At 31.5% G+C, this 21,678-nt stretch overlaps 1 protein-coding gene across 1 annotated transcript; it reads left to right on the top strand.

Moving 5' to 3' along the window:
* The first annotated feature begins 6,802 nt into the window (after positions 1 to 6,802).
* Positions 6,803 to 11,877, top strand: LOC145568228 (type I inositol polyphosphate 5-phosphatase 4-like). Its single transcript, XM_081627662.1, has 14 exons — positions 6,803 to 7,567; positions 7,674 to 7,761; positions 8,145 to 8,213; positions 8,378 to 8,465; positions 8,565 to 8,669; positions 8,767 to 9,385; positions 9,492 to 9,685; positions 9,807 to 9,915; positions 10,019 to 10,167; positions 10,362 to 10,618; positions 10,696 to 10,765; positions 11,109 to 11,184; positions 11,285 to 11,431; positions 11,527 to 11,877. The coding sequence occupies exons 1-10, from the start codon at positions 7,538 to 7,540 to the stop codon at positions 10,585 to 10,587; spliced, it is 1,677 nt and encodes a 558-aa protein (XP_081483788.1). The 5' UTR covers positions 6,803 to 7,537; the 3' UTR covers positions 10,588 to 10,618; positions 10,696 to 10,765; positions 11,109 to 11,184; positions 11,285 to 11,431; positions 11,527 to 11,877.
* Positions 11,878 to 21,678: the final 9,801 nt, after the last annotated feature.

The following is a 21,678-nucleotide window of genomic DNA, read 5'->3' on the forward strand; positions in this document are numbered from 1 at the left end:
AGTGGGATTGGTAGATAAGTTTCAAATTTTATGTCGAATTCGGTTAACTTTGATCATTAATAGTTGGTATATACACCAAAAATAAATTGTAGGCAACGATCCCATTACTTAATCGATATCAATATTACAAAAACGATTGGTGTCTCTTATATCATACCTTACCAAGTAAAGAGAAAGTGAAAAAAAAAAAAAAAAACTACTAGAATCCTTACTAGTACATGTACATCCTTCCCGTACACCCTTATTAAGATCAGCCACCACCTCTTATATCATCATCAAGCTATAATTACTATCCATCCAAATTGCTTATGGTGGAACCTACTTTAATGGCATTGGTTTTTATTGGCCAAATCACACTTAAGTCAACATCTTCTATACCATTGGCCATCTTCATCACTTGTAAAGCTCATGTTGCTAATACAACTCACATCATGTGATATAGTTCCGAGTTTTAGACCAATAACTAGTTGATTCGTGAAATTAAGACATCATCTTACCACCTGCTATAACATGAATTATTCAGACGCTTATATATTTTAAGTTATAACCACCAACAAGTTTGTATATAAATAATTCAATAATATTCATTTCGAATTTTACCAATAGGTTAGAAAGAAAGTTGATAATACCCCACAGTAAATTGCATTATAATGGTGTGATTCTTCCGTATGCTTTTTGAACTCTTCTTTAGTACTTGAACTGTTTTTTTAGGGTATGATTCTAGCAAATTTGCTTTCCTTAGTTTTATAATTATCCATTTTGGGTAGAAATCTTGTGGTTGAAGAGATGAGTTCCATCACGTTGCCAAAAGAATACTCGACATGATGTGGTGGTTTGCGTGTCAATCAAAGACGTTAAGGATAACCTACAAGTCATGCAAAATTCAATATGGAATGTAAAATCATTAATTCATCATGTCTTTATTAAATTCAAGAATTAATGATAGGCTCATATTGGTTGTAAAAAATTTGATTTACATCCTCTAATAATTTTTATCATTTTCATGTTACTATCTTCTTCTTCGACCTTGTACATTCTCAAAAGAATGTTAATTAGAAACAAAAAAGCTTTTTAATGTGAAGAAATTAAATTAGGTAACCCTCGAGTTTATGAGATTTTAAATCAATCTTTATTGTGAATTTGAAAATATAGTACAGAATGGAGTACAATTTTTTTTTTTTTTTTTTTTTTGTAGGTTGTTTGGGTAAAAATTGAAGAACATTGCATTTACTTAAGAGGGGCCATTTCCAACTTTTTACTCCTTTCACCTCCTCGTATGTATTAGCTTGAATTTATTGTTTGGTTGTAAATTATTGGGGCTGAAGTCGTCATCATCCATCAGGTGATATTATAGCGTGCTCATACTCTCACTATAAGGTCTATAACTATACTATACGATCCTATCTATAAAAACCAAATAATAAGGGATATTTGTGATAGTTTGATAGACTTTAAAATATTACTAAAACTGCGTTAGCTACTTATTTAGTAGAGTTTTTAACTTTAGTTAGGCAATGGTATTCAAAACTTGAAATCATATCATATAACTAATATATAAAGCTAAACTTTTAGCCAAGTCACGAGACAGTGATACTTGGTGATCCAATTTTTCGCCAAGTGTCATGCCACGTTGGATAGATTTAGATAGACATAATAAGAGAATATATATATATATATATATATATATATATATATATATATATATATATATATTAGTTTAAAATTCTATTTTCAATCTCATTTGGATAGAATTTTTGGATAAAATTGTTAATTTGGAGTTTTATTTTCGATAAAATACTAGCATTTCAGATGTACAAATTGAATTATGATTTTATTCAAAAAATATTTTAGATTATAATTCTTAAAAATTATTATATAAATTCATTTTTAATATGTAGTATCATAATAATTTTTGTAGCGAAATAAGTAGTTTAAAACGTAAAACATCCATTTATAATATATACTAATCGGTTAAAATAATATACAGTACTTCACAATCTAATATAATTTTATTACTATGTAGACCTATCAATCAGGGTTGAGTCATGAGTCATCTCGGATCAGGTCATTTCAAGTTACAGACCAAGAAATGTTCAGCCCTTACCCAAAGTTTTGGGTTCGGGTCAGCCCAACGGGCTTTGAATATTTTTTTTATTTAATTTATTTTTTGTTTTTTTTATTATTTTTTTTATGTCATTACATGCCTATTAGAGTGGTAGATAGCAAATCATCACAAAAGCACATCAATAGCTAACTAATTTTATATCAATGATATATTTTGAAATTTGACATATAGATTAAAAATTAATAAACAACCCGGTCATCGCACGGGGCACAAAACTAGTATATATATAATATACTTGCCTTTTTTTGAGGATTAAATTTGGAAGTAAATTTTTAGGTTTGAGGCAAATTTTTAGTATTAAAGAGTAATTTTTTATACGCTTGAGTTGAGAGTAATATTTAAAATTGCAATTTGGTATCCTACTAAAGTTCTATCATTTGCTCATTAAAGATTAGCTAAGCAGCCTAAGATATTGTTGCAATGTAAATGTAGTCAAAAAGGCTAACCTTACCTATTAATTAAGTATTCCATAAAAAAATAGAATCAATTTATTTGTAACATTATTTATACATATAGAAATTATTATTTTCCTCTGATCAAAATGAACATATAAGTACACTTGAAAGACATATAAAAGTCAAAAGTCAACTGGGATTGATATATGATGTCCTTTTTAATGAACTTGTTGCTATTATTTATCATGATATTTCAGATTATTTGCTTCTATTTTAAGAAACATTTACTGATTAGAACCACACAAAACATTATTTATTCTAAAATTGGAAGCAATTATCTCTTTTGGAAGATTATGGTCAAGTGTTGGGTATCCTTTATGAGGAAGGAGGTGTTACGGTAGGATGGCCGAATTCATTTAAGTATAAAGCTAGGTATAGTAGGTCAATTTGGATGTGATATCTATCAAATTTGTGATTGTTAATCATGAAAAAGAATATTCATCAAGTTTTCTCTCTCTCTCTCTCTCTCTCTTAATATAGGGGTCTAATAATCTAATATCTCATCTATGGACTATATATTTTTACTAAAATGTTTGTTACTTCATCATAAATTTTCAAAGTACTCCATAATATATACTCCGTACATGTAAAATATGTATGCACTATTATGTATTAAGACATATACAAACGCATCAAGTAGGATTATATATAAGATGAAACATGTACATAGTGTTTAAAAATATTTAATAAGGAGTATGAAATAGAGAGATGAGTATACACTTTAAGTCTTTAATTAATAACATGTCAGAAACGTAATATGTAACCTATTATAAAAACACGAATTACGGACTTGGTTCATAATAAAGAGAGAAGTGCAATGTATGCCATTTGGTTTAGTTTATGATGCTAAATTGGGACTAATTAGCTCAATGTTAATTGGCTTAATTTGAACTTTACTAGTTAATTGTGCTTGAGAGAATTCACAAGCTGAGACAAATACTTGATTGCTACAAACCTGGCCTAGAACAATGAAAAATTAGAGACCAAGTTAGAGAATCAACACAGTCCCCCCACATGCAGCATGTGTTTTACAATTAGTCAAATTAATTAGTGAGCTTAGTCCAAGAAATCACTTTGTTTTCCTTAATTATTAATCTCTCCTTAATTAATAGATTACCAATAACATCAACGTACATTAGACTACATAACCATATGTTCATTTGCGGGGCCCACATGGGATTTAGTACTTTCAAAGGTTATTTGTTTAACTATTGCTTAATCCAAGATCTAAACTTGCTTTAGTATGATAATTAAAGTGCAAAAGAATAATTTATTAATAGTAGCACGAAATTCTATGAGATCGTGTTGTATGGGGTTGATCTGTATAGGGGAGTCTAGCTAGGTCTAACTAAAAATGCTTTTATGGGCTAATAAGATCCTACATAGATGTAATTAAATAAATACTTTGCATGTTCATATGAGTGTACTTTATACTAATCCATGCATAATTACTTTATTTAGTCTATAAGATTAGACGTGAGTTAGCTAAATCTCTTTAAAGAAAGCCAAAATCTTGAGATGGGGAGATCTGCCTATAGTATGCTAGACACTAGTCTAAATTTGAGTCAAAAAGTGGTTCAAAAATATGCTAAACATTCTAATTACTAGAGCATATTTTGTTCTTGTGTAAAGTAACAATTGAGAGGTTTTAGGGTAGGCATGACCACTAAAGTTGGAACCCATGAAAAATTCCATGAATCTACTTCATCTAATACAAAAGTATGGGTTTGGATAGGTTCAAGACAAGACGGTTATTATAATCTCGAATGAGGAATAATTAAGGCAAAGTTTTAGATGTCTTGTGTACCTTATAGATTATAACGTCATATACTGATCCTATCTCTTCAAATATATTTTGTTGTATATGCTATAAGCATATGCCTATTTCTAGGAATACTCGGGTGTACCTAAAAATAAATTTTGCATATGAGGTTTAGGTTTGGGTTTAAAACATTCTCAAAGTCCAACCCCCACCCAAAATATGAGTAGAAGAGAAGAGTGTTTATTGCTCTAGATATAAGGCAAAGTACAAAAAGTGGATGTGGCTGTTAGCACTTCCAAAAGGCAAACATTCAATTCTATTGGAGTTTGACATTAATTTCAAGGGGGGAAATTGGAAATGGGTACTGTTTTTATCTTGATTACTGAACGATGAAACGCAGAATTAGAAAAATTGCATTTACAATGAGTTCTAGCTTCCTGGTTCAAGATCTTAGGAAATAGTGAACTTGATGAACAATGGTGATGATTTTCTATGATGTGGGTGCATGGTTCATCTTGAAAAAATGGCAAGATAAAAAAACCATTTGGAAAGATTGATCATTGATTTTATCCGAGGATGATAATCTATACGGACAAGTGTACGATTTAAATACATCATCAAATAAAGTTCCTATAATTTAAATTTAGTTGAATAGAACGCAACATCTATTAATCTGAGTAAGTGAAGTTTATGAAATTTGTCGTATGTTTAAAAAATGTAATTTGAATTTGCTCTCTGAATTTTATTTTCCTATAATTACATAATGTGCAAGTAAATTAGAGTCTTGATTTCCAGCAGAAAAGTCTGAAACTAATTAAAAGTTCACTGGTAGCAAACTCAACCTGCTGTAAGCTTTTATTAAAGTAGTATTAAATTGATAAATTTGAAGCTATTTGTCTTAACTAAACTTGGCATGTTTCAAGAATTGGGTAACAAACAATTAATTACGACAACAGCTGCTTCATAAAATCTTGGCTGAAATTGTCAAAAGTTGTACTTCTACTAGCAGTTAATAATCTCATTTACTGTCTCATCAAAATTTATAAGGGTTTTCTGAACTTCAATTAATTCCACCCAAAATTAATAGTTATACTATTATTATTTTTCTTATAATAAAACTTGTGAAAATATAATGTTTTATGATTGAATTTTCAAACGTCACTTGAATAAAACAACGTAACGTCCTTAGACCTTAGTTATTAAAGGTTGAGATAATGCTAATAAATTAAGGAAGAGACCTACGAGACACTATAATCCGAACTCTAGTCGATAATTTATAACTGTTGTTGTTATCATAGGAGGACCAGGATGAAGAAGAAGACAATGCCAGGGTGTTTGGAGTAGGAGTAGGAGTACTACCCTGTACCCAGCTGCGCAAGGTGAGTACTATTATGGGAATGGGATAGGTTGCAAAGGTTGGGCAGGTGAAAATTTGGTAGATAGATTACCAGTATACTTATCCAAATCTGTGATAATTAAACTATCATTAATTTTGTCGAAAGCAATTGTTAGTAGTTGATTGCTCAAATTGATTGTTAATTAATTTTATTGGCAGGTTTTATTTTGAGAATGTGTACATTTGTAATGTTGGACCTTTGTGTCCCTTCTTAGGTATAAATAGTTCCATAGAACAAGTTTATTTAATGATTTGAGCATGTTTAAGATTGAAACTTTTCAAATGGACACAAAATTACATTATAAGTTTCATCTCGACTGTTTTGAATTAAAAAGTTACGACTGTGAATCATCTTAGTCATCACTATGGAGTGTTATTTTGATTTGTATCATACAAATCCAAAACGTTTGCTTACCACATTACATTTAAATAAATCTCAAAGCTAATGGCCACCGTACCATTTATATAATATACGTATACCTTATTCAAGTATAAAATATAACATTTGGCTATGACATGGACAATTGAACATGATGATCGTAAAGCGGCAATAGTAACAAGTCATGGAGTATAATATATTTTAAACATTATATATTTATCATATTTTTAAAAATGAATTTTTTTTCACTAAGTTCTTCGTATTAACTTTAATGAATAATACAAAATCTTTGATCAAAATCACGATACATAACAATCAAAGTATTTATATTAAATGATGATCCGTACTCCATATGATGCAACACAATTATTGTTATTCCTTAATTTGAATGGATGTATGTGCAACAATGCAAGTATATGATATGTTACTATAAATCACTCCAATACTAGAAATAATCATAATTGCTTACATATTCTTTGTCACAATGATAGCAATATAGCATATAAGGTACAATATATAATCATGTAGATTTCACATACATACACCCAAAAATAAATACTTATACATATACAACTGGACTGTATAAGGCGGTATAAAATAAAACCCGAGTGTATAATAGACACGTTATGTTGTCGGGGCCTGAAATCAGAGTAAAAAAAGCCTAGAATGGAAACGAGTGTCTCTCTAAACTCTCTACTCCCTCTCCTCTTCAACTGCAGCACTTTATTCTCTCTCCAAAAATTCGATACTTTGCCTTACTCATAACCAGCATAAGAAGAGGAGAGATTACACCCTGCCCTTCTCTTTCTTTATGTTCCCCACATTGTCTTGTTCTTCTTCTCTCAGAATCTCATTGTCATAAATCATAATTCATAATACTATTATATACTTCTTACTTCATTATTTACTGTCTCAATCCCTCTCTTTCCTCTCTTCATTTGTCTCTTGCTATGTTTCTTCTCTTTTGGCTTCCTCTGTTTTTTCCCCCTTTTTTCTCTTCACTTCAAATTAGATTCAATGACTTCTGTTTTAATCAAATTCCTAACTGGGTTTTCTTTCTGTGACCTTCTTGTTTAAAACCCGGAAACCAATTTGATTTTAAACCTGTATTCTCTTTGTTAGCCTTGATTTCTTTCTCCTCGTCATTTAAAGGGTAAAAAAATAAATACAACCAAAAAGATTTAATTTTTTTTTTCCCTTTTTCTTTGTCACATTTCTTGTAAAGATCTTTCAATCATTGGTATAAGAGTGTAATCTTGATTCTTTTTATCAATCTATTATTGGGAATATTGCACATTTTTCTAATTTCTTCTCATTTTCTAACAAATTTGTTGCACAAATAATTTCGAATTTAAGTACCCTAGAAAAAAAAAAATTAAGGGTGTGGGAAGTGTTCTTCCCATATGAAGTACTGAAAACAATGACTGATGGAAGCTCCAAGAAAACCAAGGTTTGTGTGTGTTTGTATAAGAAATGCTCATAATTTTTCCCTCTTTCATTTTGTGAAAATAGATTTATGAATTTTAAATGTTTTTTTATTTCTGCAAAAAATACAGCTTTCATGGCCCAAGACATTGGTAAAGAAATGGTTGAATATCAAGAGTAAAGCTGAAGAATTTCATGCGGATGCTGTCTTCAATGAAGGTAAATTTTTACCTCATTTCTTGTTCAATTAAACCCCCAAGAACCATTATTTGTGCTGAACCACCCTTTTTACCAGGGTAAATTTCTGTATAATTTGATGTTTTTCACATTCTTGTAGACTGTGCAATTTCATCCTTATGCAGTAATTTCTGATTCAAAAACTGTTTTATTCAATTATTTTTCTGGTTTTATTGTGTCATGTATGAGCTCATATTTGACAGTTAAAGATCCCTAGTTAAGTCCCACCATTTTCCCTTTACAAATGCTCTTTTTCCCTCTCTTTGGGGCTAAGAAATGGGGTTGTTTGATTTCAGAAGTTGAGTGCAAGAATACTATTGCTTTTTAGTACCCTTTTTTTTTATGGGTTATGATTCTTTTTTCAGGTTGTGATCAAGATTGGAGAAGCAATTACAGGGAGAGAGAGGCATGCACTCTAAAGAAAAGCAAAACAGGTTCAGTATCAATGACATTATATTGCTTTTTGGACCACCCTACTCTTTGAATTTCCAAATTTATTCCTATTTTCCAAGAATTACTTTTTCTATTCAAACTTGTGCTTTAATCTCTTAATAATTGATCTTGTTCTTATGCTTCTTGTAAATCCTTGTTTTATCAGAAAGATCATATAGGAGAAGTTCTGACCGTGCTCGGCGAATTAAGGTTGAATTAGATAAATCTCAAGTTACTGATGTAGAAAATTATAGGTTAGACACCAAATTTCCACCAAAATGATGGTATAAGTTTTAATTTTTGCATTTTTGAGAATTAGTGTTCATTTTTCTTCATTTTTGGTATGGATGTAGGATATTTGTAGCCACATGGAATGTGGCAGGAAAATCTCCACCTAACCATTTGAATCTTGAAGATTGGCTTCACACATCACCTCCTGCTGACATTTATGTTCTTGGGTGTGTTTTTCATCTTCTTTACTTCATATTGAGTTCCTTAAATATTTGCATTTTCTTGCAATGTATAAGCCCTTATTGCTGTATATTTGGATTTTAGTTTTCAGGAAATTGTTCCTCTGAATGCTGGTAATGTTTTGGGTACAGAAGATAATGGTCCTGCTAAAAAGTGGCTATCATTAATTAGGACAACTTTAAACAGTCTCCCCGGCTCAAGTGGTTTCTATCAAACACCTTCTCCAATCCCTGATCCTATTGTAGAGTTAGAAGCCGATTTTGAGGGATCAACAAGGCAAAAGGCCTCCTCATTTTTCCACAGGAGATCATTTCAGTCACTGAGCCGGAGCATGAGGGTGGACAATGATATGTTGGAGCCCCAACCACGGCTTGATAGAAGATTCAGCGTTTGTGACCGGGTTATGTCAGGACACAGGGCTAGTGATTATGATCCTAATTACAGATATTGCTCCTCAGATGAAGAGAACAACAATGAATCACCTGTTGTTCCACATTGCTCACCTATGTCCTATCACAATGGATCTAACCCTGGGGATGACTCTGAGAGACAAAGAGGTCAGTCTAGATACTGTTTGGTTGCAAGCAAGCAAATGGTAGGAGTATTTCTCACTGTTTGGGTAAGAATTGATCTAAGAGATGATGTTCGGAATATGAAAGTATCCTGTGTAGGAAGAGGATTAATGGGATATCTTGGAAACAAGGTACTTGAATGTGTTTTTGTGAAAAGTGTGCCTTTTATGCTTGAAAGGGTGGTAGGATGAAGCAAGAACTCTACTGATGCTGGCACTTGGTTTATAATTTTTGCAGGGTTCAATTTCTATTAGCATGTCTTTGCACCAAACGAGCTTTTGCTTCGTCTGTACTCATCTGACTTCAGGGCAAAAGGAGGGCGATGAGCTAAGAAGAAACTCTGATGTCATGGAGATACTTAGGAAGACTAGATTTCCTAGAGTTCCTGGCATGGGAGATGAGCATTCCCCTCAGCACATTATGGACCATGAGTGAGACCTCTTCTCAAGTCTATTACTTATGTATTACTTCTTATTTGGTAGCTTTGCTTTGGCAAATAGCAGCTCATTGAGTCATTGGCCAACTTGTGATGTGTGTTAAATTTCATTGCAGTCGAGTCATTTGGCTTGGGGATTTAAATTACCGAATTGCACTATCCTACCGAACTGCTAAGGCTCTGGTTGAGATGAGAAACTGGAAAGCCCTGCTACAGAAGGACCAGGCATGTTTCTGAATTACAAAGCATCTGGTTTTATCAGAGATTATATTCTGCATATGCAGAATAATACTTGGTCTAAATATTAAAGTGTTTGTGTTTTATGCAGTTGCGCATTGAACAGAGACAGGGCCGCGTTTTTGAGGGATGGAATGAAGGAAAGATATACTTCCCTCCGACATACAAGTATTCCCATAATTCAGATAGATATGCAGGTGCTGATACTCATCAAAAAGAGAAACGAAGAACTCCTGCATGGTAAATCTTATGTATATTTTTCAAATTGTATACTTTTGCCTAATGATGCTGATATGTTTTGTACAAACCCAAAGAACATTAAACAAGAATTATATTATAGAAGTCTTGTTAATTAATATTATGTCCAATATACATTTGGTAAGTAGACATGTGAGGATTATAACATCTGATTAGGCTGTTGATTGCCTGTGAAGGTGTGATCGTATCTTATGGTATGGGAAGGGCCTCCGTCAACTGTCCTATGTGCGTGGTGAATCAAGGTTCTCCGATCATAGGCCAGTTTACAGCATTTTTTTGGCTGAGGTAGAATCTCTCAGTCGAGGCAGAATCAGGAAAAGTATGAGCTGTTCCAGTGCTCGTATAGAAGTGGAAGAGCTATTGCCACAAACACCTGGATACACAGGATTCAATTTCTATTAAAGGGATTGATTTTTGAAAATCAAACAATCAGGTAATCTCCTTTGCTCTTTTCTTTGAGGCATCTTAATATCACTTTCAAATCCTGAAAGTACCTGAACTTCTGTGCAGAAATACGTGTCGCAAACAATGATAAGGTTGTTCCATGAATAGGTGGACATTACAAAAGAACCTTTGAAAGGTAGGTTACCAAAATAACTAAAGCATTACAATCACTTTGCAACAATCTTATCTTTGATTTTCCTGCTATACATCTGTTTCATCCTTCTGATGTTGCCAATTGCTTTACACTCCGTATCAAATTTTCAACTTAGCAAATTTAGCATGACCCCATCGTTGTACGTACCCTTAGGAGGATACAAGCAAATTATAGTACTCATGTCTTTGAATTTAGTTGATCTTTTCCTCATTAATAGCATGTTTGCACAATTTCCTTTTTTCCTCATATTTCACCCATAAGTCAAATTTGTGTCCAAATTTCTTAAGATAAGTAACATCTTTGTTTTGGTCCCCCTAATATGTAGGTAGGGAACTGTTGCAATGGGTAATAAGTATAATGGTTGAAAGTGACATGTTACCATCTTCCTTGCCCCAAAAAAGGTTAGTTCTTTTACTCTTTCTGTTATTGCTGTTATTCTTCTTTCCTTGTGTATTTTTTCCCTTTGTCTAATTCTCTTTGTTCTCCCATAATTTTCTTCAGAAAATACAGGTACCCTTAACCTGTAATACTTTGGTGATTCCTTGTTACTACCCCACAAGTCTGCAACTTACGATTCTTTTCCACTGCCATTTAACCCTTGGCATATGCAGCTATGCACACAGTTTGAATCAAACAATAGCTGTAACGGTGAGTTAAACGACGAATTGGACTAATCTCTGCCATATTTCACCCTTTTGTGTTAAAATTTAAGCTAATTAGTGAATCTACTTGATTTTATGCAGGGTAATGATGGCTCTATTCAAACTTGTCTATGAGCCACCATCGTCGTTTTGACACAGAATTACCATTTATTCTTGTAAAAACAAGTATAGAGAAGTGGATATGAGATGACAATAACTAGCAAGACTCAAGAAACGGTCCAATTGACATTTCATCACTAGTTAGTTGCTTAACTGTTAGTCAATTAGCCGGACTTTTAAATTTTATGTGTAGAGTAGATCAAAGACGAACATAATCATTGTAGATTGTTCAATTGTATCATAAAAGTGCTGTATAAAACTATAGATTAGAATTTAGGAGATGGGGATGTGGGGTGACAATCATTTGTTGGACAGAAATACAAAGTAAAAGAGCAAAGAAAAATAATTGGAAAATTTGATTGATCTTTTACCCCCTTTATCCTTTTTCTTTTTTCAGTAGTTGTTCTGATTCTTCTTTTATCTACTACTGTTGATGATTTTACTGGCTAGGAGAAAAATACAAAAAGAAGTGATTTTTATGTTGTTTGTCTTCATATTCAATTATGCACAGCTTTGCTGCTCCAATTTTCATGCTTTGAAATGGAAGTTAAAATTGATGAAGGTGAAAAAGAATCTAGTTATTAAACACACATCATACTTCATGGCTATTGTCAGCTTCTTACAGAGATGTCATTATATGAGCATAAAAAGAACAAAAAAAAAAAAGGTTTTATCTTCATTTTTAGGCAATTATGTGATGATTTTATTATCTTATTTTATTTTGTTATGTTCCATTTTTGAGAATTGACTTTCTAATCCAAAACTTAAGTTGGGACAATTTGAAAGCTAATTTTATACATGTACTTATGGTACAAATATGGATTTTAGATATGTTGAAATATTTTCCCTTATTCTAATTACGTCAATCCAATTGTTTCTAGATTTTAACAATGCCATTAAATTTAAGGTTTTCAAATATACCCTTTTGAGTGATTGGTTTTAAATTTCATTGTTGTAAAATTGAAACCGGCCAACTAAACTATCATGTGAAATAAATTACAATTACAATTCAATAGTAGATGTAAGTGTGTTGTTTTGTTGTACTCATGTTTATAACTTTATAAATATGGAGTGTTACACAATATTCATAGTCTAATACGAGCAATAGTTCATTTCAGCTTATTTTTCTTTGTTTTAAATATAATAAGTTCATATTAGTTCAACTTGTTATATTTAATTATACCTAGGTGAAAGATGAATATATTGTACCGTTCATCAATAAAAGTGTTATTTTCCTTACCTTTACATATTAAAAGAAAAAAATAATAATTAAAAAAAAAAAAAAACAATATGAGATACAAAAGTACTACTTATAATTTGTGTAGGAAAATAGTGGTAGTAGGAAATAGGAATGGTAAAATGAAGACAAAAAGAAGAAAAACACCCTTAAAGATTGGGGTTTTGTTTCGAAGGACATGTCACAGTCTAACTTGTTAATAGAATTCTGTGCACACTTTATCATTAGACATTAGATCATGTTGATTTGTATACGTGGCATTTCACAAGATATTTTTGTGGGTCCTAAGATTCTTATTGGTCATTAGCTTGGCCAATTTTCCAGCTGGCACCTGTGCCACACTCATAGATTGTCTACTTTTACTCCGTACATGTAGTAGACTTATACGGTACGAGTACTGTATTTGTTTTTTGGTTTTATGGATTTCCTACTCAATTTTGTTTATACAAATATATAAATCAAAAGAAATATTCATACTTTGTACGCACATCATATTCTCTTCATCTCTTTGACGATTATTAAGAAAAATAATTATCTCAATTTAGTCAAATAAACATTTAATTATTCTGTATAATCATTTACCATCTTAATCAACTATTGTCTCCGTACTTTCTACAATTTTGTTAGTTAATTTATTTAAATTTTGTCTCCGTTCTTTAATGCTCTCTTGTATACGTTACTCTACAATATTGTCCATGTTTTGTGGCATTATGTAATAGTGATTGATTGATTATTAACAACAAAGGAGCGAACTTATAGCTGTTATAAGTGTATATATATTGAATGTTCAATTAAAATATAAAACGTTATATATAAAAATTTAAGCATTCCAGTGATAATATGGGATACTATATTATTCCGTACAATTTACCCTATGTAGAGCTAATTATATGGAGTGCGGAGCATTTAGTAATTGGGCTTATTGTTTAAGCATATAGGTTAAAGAGACAACGCAATACAAATGAAGAATATAGATAAAAGTAGGATATGATAAGTGCAAATTCCAAAGCTAACCTAAATTTTGGTTAAGCCGACATAAAATGGACGTTGTTGAATGTTGATGGTAAAGGAGAATCTAACAAAGCCTGGTTTTTTTAGACCAAATGTGACTTGGACTCATACTTGTCTTTTCCTTTTTTCTTTTTTTTTTTTTTTAATCGTTTTTTTAATGTGAAAATTTTCTTTTTAAGAAATCCAGAATTTCTTTTAAGAAATCCAGAATTTCTTTAGAATCTTCAGTGGCGGCCTTGATTTTGCTTAGTAATAGGATTATCCTTTTGCTTTCTACTAATCATTCATTATGTGTCAAACTTACCCTTGTTAAAAAGGTGCTATTTTACTGATTCACCTTTTTATTGCTTTAAAGTTTAAACGTTCAAGTTGAACCGTTGTATAGTATGGAGTATATTGCTATGGAGTAGTAATTATTAGAGTATGCTATATTTACGTATTAAGTATTCTAGCTTGAGCACATAATTACTATCCTAGGCCTCTTAAAGATTGTTAGGCTTAATTTTAAATTCATTCATGGTCTTCAAAAACACGACTTAAATTATTCATACAAAGTATATCATACTTTTATTCCTGTGTGAATAGTATAAAAGTTGTTACTTCTATCTCTATGTGTACTATATAAGAAAATGAATCATTAGCTAGATTCAATTTGTCACATTTGATTGAATGAGATGAAAAAAACTCATACATAATACATAGTTATAAAAATGAATTACAATTTCTTTATGTTAACCTAACAAATTAAAACAATTTAGTGATACAAGGGTAGTAATTAACTTTCGAACCAATGCAACCAACCAACGTACTACTCTATGTTGACTACTCATAAAGTCATAATTTTATACGAAAGAGCCCCTAAAAATGTCAATAAATTTTAGATCAAAGTATTATTTAGCTATTATTGAAACCATAAATTAAAGAACGCTAGAGGGCCTAGGCTCAAGTCACTCGTTGCTATTGATCATTATTTGCTTCTCCTAAAAAATACTCATGAATCATGATATAGGGTAGAGTACTCGAATAAAATAATTTGTTAACTTCATAGAATCACAAGGTGTTGTAGTTGCCCCACTATGAACCTATTAATCATTGAGTGGTCCCTAAACCCTTGATTTGGTTTAGTGATATAAATATATGGCTTGATTATCATAATTAGATTAATCAACCATTATTGTTCAATTGTGCTGCTTGAAAACAATACAACACAGTACACTACCAATTATATATGGAAAATACAACGTACTCTCAATCTTTGTATTCAGCCCCTAAATCCACATTTACTTTGGAGAAGAGTTGTTAAGAAAAATTTATGTAATATAAGGTATTTAATGTATAAGTAAAGTTGTAATCTCCATGAATAGAAATAGAAATAGAAATGAGACAATGTTTTAATGGCGATCTTAAAAGTGACCTGGACAAACAATTAGTGAAATAATGTATGAATGCGTGATTATAGTTGCGTTTTATAGGTTATAATATATGTCACCTAGCTACTCACAATCAAAATATTAATAAGTGAATCCTATTCAATTTTTGGATCGTGTTGATGTTATGCAACATACATGTATAGTAGGAGTCATCTTATTAATTAGTATGAGGGCTAATTAGCGCTTACGCATACATAATTGCATATATGTGACCATTCACGTGGTAGGATCATTCACATCTCCCATTTTTATGCATTTATATATATGCACGAGATGATCACGTGAAATCGTGGTCCAGAAGGGGACTGTTCTACTCCTATACCAATTTTAAGATTTTGTAAAATCAATGAGGCAATATTTTTTTATTTAATGGAGGCAATATTTTTTTTAGGGAAATCAATTATGCAAAAGTTTATTTACTTAAATAATTCATTTAATTATCTTTCTCGTGGGATAGTATGTAGTAGTCTAGTAGAGTGAGGACGACCAATGAAATGAGAAATTCTAAAGCTATAATAACTTTAATCATATACTACGAGTATGACTATAATAAACTCCGTTCGTACTAATCTGTGTTTAGATGTTATCATTTTATACCTTGACCTTGTTAGCTTAGCTTGTTGCCTAGGTTTGGTCTTGTGATTTCTGATTTTGGTGCTTTGACATGTTTTTAAAGTTCCAAAACCAACTTCTATGGCCCTCGGAGATAGGCCACACATTTACTTCAACTTATGGGAAAATTTTCCAAATTTGGTCAAAAGAGAATGAATTATAGCCTTTAGTTGTAAACAATATATGTATGACCATTACAAATCTGGCCTTAAAAGGAAGGAGAGGTATGTCATGCACCCCATGACATAATGGGAGACCATTTGGGTGGTTGGACTACCATCCGCGTGCTTTGCCTTTAAATGGTCAATTCAGTCGTTTATGCAACTTCTCCTTTAATTGAATTAATAGTTAGACCATCACGAGACTTTATGCAACTGACTATTAATCTTGAGTTTTCGACATCAGCTATCGAAATCTCCAAAATTGATCCGATTTCATTTATTATAACCTTCAAATTTAACTTTGGTAATATTTTTGGACTAGACAAGATTATGCACCGAGGTGCTTTCCGAGGTAGCCATCTCACTTATGCCTTTACCCACCCTTCATTATCATAAGATGTCTTCCATTGTTGTCCTTGTTGCCTTGGCTTGGCCAGCCTTGTGATGCTTTGACGTGTCATTATGGTTCCAAACTAACTTATATGATCCTAATGTATAGCATAAACATTCACATTACTTTTGGGAAAAAAATTCCAAATGATCTAAAAGCATGGATTATAGCCTTTAGTTCTGGTAAAAATTTGGAACCCACAGTGAAAGAGGTTGGGGTGCTTCCCATGAATCCCATGATACTTTGGGAGCCCATTTAGATGGTTGGAACCATCTAGTTTGCCTTTAAACTGACAATCAAGTATGTAGTCATTTATCTATACCCTATGCCTCCCTTCATTGAGTCAAGTCAACCTCCAGGACCATTATGCGAAGGACTAGTGGTTGCATATATATAGTTCTTCATTATATATTTACCTTGAAATGCATTCCCTACATCCCTTAGCTTGAGTTTTTGACAATGATGGGTACCGAAATCTCCGAAATAAGTTTGATTACGTGAATTATATATGGTCTTTCAGTTCGGCCTCCGGAGAACATTTTTTGGATTGGCAAGATCATGCAACGAGGTGCTTACCGAGTCACCAAAGGACCTTAGGAGACCTATTTGGTTCACAAAACCATCTTGTTTATGCCCTTTACTCACCCTTTGTTATCATGTCTGGAGATGTCATAGTTTGCCTTGCCCTTAGCTTGTTACCCTTCTATTTAAGACCCTAACCCCAAATTAAGGTGAGTCCTATTGTCACAAAATGCACATCTAGGAAAAACTCCCCAAGATCGAGATCCCCCATTCTAAGACTACTCCCAACCAAGCACGCTTAACTGAGAAGTATTTTAGCATACGAGTTCCCTAATAGAAATATGTATCTTGTTAGTATGAGTAGTATATTAAGTTCCTTTAAAGCAATCATGAGGGGTATTACATTCTACCTATCTACCATAGTGGCATAGCCCTCTCATAGGTGAAAATATGAATTACCTAGATAATTTTAACTAGGCTAGAGAAGTTACTGTGATTTAAGAATAATACTTGGTAGTTAGTATACATTTTTCCCCACGCTTTCAAAGGTATATAGAGTGCACTGAACAGTGAACATGCACTTTCTCGCTGGTGGGTTATGGGCTTATGGGTTGGTAATTTCTAAGGTTAATTAAAAAAAATGAAATGAAATGGGATTTCCCCGTAAAATTTCCTACAAACCGTCATGCATACATGCCCACATTCTCTTAATCCCATGCATATCCTCCATGATTGTTTATTACGTACTTACTACTTTTGCTCCCTTTTCATCATTGTTATAACTACTTCTTTCATGTATAAACGTTTTTTCTATTTTGAGTATTATTTTAACCAATCATCGTCCATTCAAAATAAATTTCAAAGGCGTATGGAGTAGTATTAATTAATTTGACTAGCTAGTTGTTTTTTCTTCTCAATCCCACATAACTAGTACTGTATACGAAGTATTATGTAAGATTTAATATAGAAACTTGGTAACTTGGTAATACTCCTCAATTTGACTATGCTTAAAATTATTTGACATAGTTGAACTCGAATTTAACTTCCAAATTCAATCAAGTTCACGATAAAATTTAGTTACTCTCTGTAATTCCACCGAAAAAAAAAAAGAAAAAAAAAAAAAGCAAGAACACATTAAAGAAATATGAAAATTGGGCTCCACTAATTAATAGACTTTGGTAATAAAAAAAAATTAAAAAAAAAAAGACTGCAGAAGCATCATCTATCTCTGACTTTAAGAATTAGAGAGGTAAAAATGTACTGTAATAAAAAAAATAAAAAATAAAAAATGGCAGTGTAATTAATGAGTAAAGTTGATGGGCCAAAGTGATGGGCCTGACTTTAATTCTGAAAACTCAGAGAGAAGGGCTTCTTTTGGGCCGCTGACACACCATATTGTTAGCACGGTCACAGGATACTTACTATGTCTGTCGCTGACATAAGTTGCACGCTTTCGGAATTTTTTTATTTTTATTACGTAAATACGCAATCATTTTTGGTCCATCCTATCTTAACTCGATTTCCCAATCTTTCTTGTTGGGAGATAAAGGTTCTTTCTATGGTGTTGTCCATGCTAGTGAAATTAATTTTTTTTTTTTTAAAAGTTTTATCATCATAAAACTTGTTACATTGATAAGTAAGCAGCACGAATTACAAAATAGGTATTAAACATAAAAAGTTCGATCATCTTAAGTTAGGTCACATCATAGTCATATATCTTATTACAAATAAAGTTTAGTTTCATGTATATGATATATATGATGATTTAATCTTATTAACCTCTCTTCTACCCTACCATGATTTGCTAATATCTACATATGATAATTAACAACCTTAGCTTTAATCTTACATAATGATAACATAATATAGCAACATGACATGCGAACTCAATTAAGAATAGAACATGCAATTTAATGTATAAACTTTTTTGTATTACTCCCCTACCCCTTTTAATCTGATCTATCAATTTAATTACACTATAAACCCAACCTTCATATTAGACTTAATTATTTGAATCAATGTCTATGTCCTCTAACATATCCATTTATGTCACCTATATATCCAAGCTTCGCGTATTAGCTAGGGAAGATATATAAAGTAGCAAATTAACAAGCATGTAGAAAAAACCATAAAAGAAGTTAATACAATACTTTGCATTGGTGAAAAGCCATCAAAATCAAAGAAGTTTAGCTAGGTGAGTACGGTTAAAATAATCCCTCCGTTTTTTTTTTATTTGCATCAATTTGACCGGCACATTTGTCAAGATGTAACTTTGACCATTAATATCTTTAATTGTTAATTAGTAAAAATTATAATAAAATTATATTATGAAACTAGACATTATGACGAATCTAATGATATATTATATAATAATATTTATTTATTTTATAGAGGTGAAAAAATTAAGTCAACCATAATATGTGAATAGCGCAAAAATCAAAGTGATGCATTTAAAAAAAAACGGAGTAAGTATAAAGTATTGCCAAAAAGAGGAACAACCAAGTAAATTGATCCAATTACCAAATTTCACCAAAATGACATATGCAAAAGCCTATAAATCAAACAAACAAACTATTTGCAAATTAAATGCAAGCAATATTTTTTCACTACTCGTATTACATTTAATTTTACTTTGCTACATTATATTAGCTTGATTATGTAACACGGCATCAGAATATCTGCAGTGTTACAGTTGAAACAAAACAAAAGCACACGATCGATCGAACTGAAGTTTAACGTACATACGTAAGCCAAATTTTAAGGTTGAATTTGTAGTATCAACTCGTTACTTCCCAGTTCCCACGTGCATGCATGTACTATATATATATATATATATATATATATATATATATATATATATATATATATATATATATATATATATATATATACTCGTATATACTATTTTTTATTTCTATTTATAATATATCTCGTATATTTTTTGAACTATAAATTCTTTATTTGCCCAAATTTAGTCAACATCTATCTTTGATTCTTTGAAAGGTACATTGTGTTTTAAGGTGGTGCATGTTTGGTTTGGCTTTTTTTTCTTACTACATAAAACTTTATTCTATTCTTTTCACTCTATAGTTTCACCAATAAGGTAAAATATAACATGAGGTGAAAAATATACTTAGAGTTTTGGGTTATGTTTAGTCTACATCACATGATCATGTAATAGTACACGTGGACCATGCATATAAATAAATTGGGGTAGTATATAGTGGTGAAAAAGAGGAATTGGTAGCTAGGGTTAGGTTTTGCTTTCCTAGGATGAAATTCTAGACGTACCAATATTAATTGTATTGTTGTGAAATTTTGATTAGTATATGAGTAGTGTAATCACTTGATGAGTGACTGAATTGACATGGGTCTCTATTTATGTCCTTTTGAGTTTGGTGTGTGGTTGTTGACATAATGAATGCGAATTGAGCTAGTAGTCTCCAATCAATCTCTATAAAGAAAAGAGAGGTTATATGCTTAATTAGTGTAACATTTTCTATATTGATAAGTAATTACCTATTTGCGACTTGCAAGTGTATGGTGACAATATTTAATTAGGAACCATTTAATTATTTACCAATTACATATTATGAGCAATTTAAACAATAAATTATATTGAAAAAATGAATAATGATTATGGGACAGAGAGAATACTGCACTACATAATTGGATCTACTTTGTACAATATTATGATATATGATTTAAATAATTGACAAGTGATTTGATTAAGGGCATTGACTGAACTGAGCTGAACTTATTAGAACTGAACTGAACTGAACTGAATATTTCATGAGAGAAGGAAATTAAGAATTAAAGTGAACTGAACTTATTGAAACTGAAGTGAATTGAATTGAAAATAATCAGAAGATGAGAATAGGCCCTAAGTAACACTAACACATAGAAGTGATTGTGAAATACTTTCAGTCATGCATGCAAAAGACTATATTTAAGTCAACTCTATAAATAAGACATGTTACAAGGGCACATGTTTGTTATTGTTAGACAGACAAACAATTTTATCGTTTTTAGAAAATTCTTCTCCTAATTAGATTGCCATGACATTGCGTAGAATGCATGGAAAAGGGTAGTCGAAAGCAATTAAAGTTGCAGATTATAATTGATTAATGACGTAATATAGCAAAGATATGACTAGTATTGTGAAAGCTCCATGGTTTGTATTTCATGTGCATCAACCTTAGCTTTGTCACACCATTATTGTTGTCATTTTCAGTCACCCCCTATTGTGGATCTTGTCGACTAGTAGTCGTGATAGACTTGCTACAGCCAAGGAGAAAGTGGTGACTATTGCATTTAACAAACTAACTTTTATCTTCTTTTCCAGTTTCAAAATAATTACGTGTAACCATTTAAATTAACTTCTTTTCATATCAAGTATTACTATTCATTAACGGTGTAACTTTTTTCATTAACTCCAACTATGAGCCATGCACTCGTATTAGTGTAAATTTTTTTATTTTTTTATTTATTTTTTTTTTTGACAAGAAGAAAAGGGATTTCATTAATAAAATATAGTCAAACGGCACTTACATATCATTCCTAAAAAATTAAGAATTCCAACATAAGTACACACCTTAAAACTAAATACATCGTAGATTTGATTAACAATTGTCTTAATAAAAAACTTCATCTGAAGCAATACAATCTGTGAGTTCGCACTAATTCGGCTTGAAATCCACTGATGAGTAGTCGTCTGAGTGAAAATACTCACGTGGTCCTAGGGTCTAGGGATCAAATTTTAGATCTCTA

This window comes from Chenopodium album, chromosome 11, assembly GCF_948465745.1.
Source record: "Chenopodium album chromosome 11, dcCheAlbu1.1, whole genome shotgun sequence".
NCBI lineage: Eukaryota > Viridiplantae > Streptophyta > Magnoliopsida > Caryophyllales > Amaranthaceae > Chenopodium > Chenopodium album.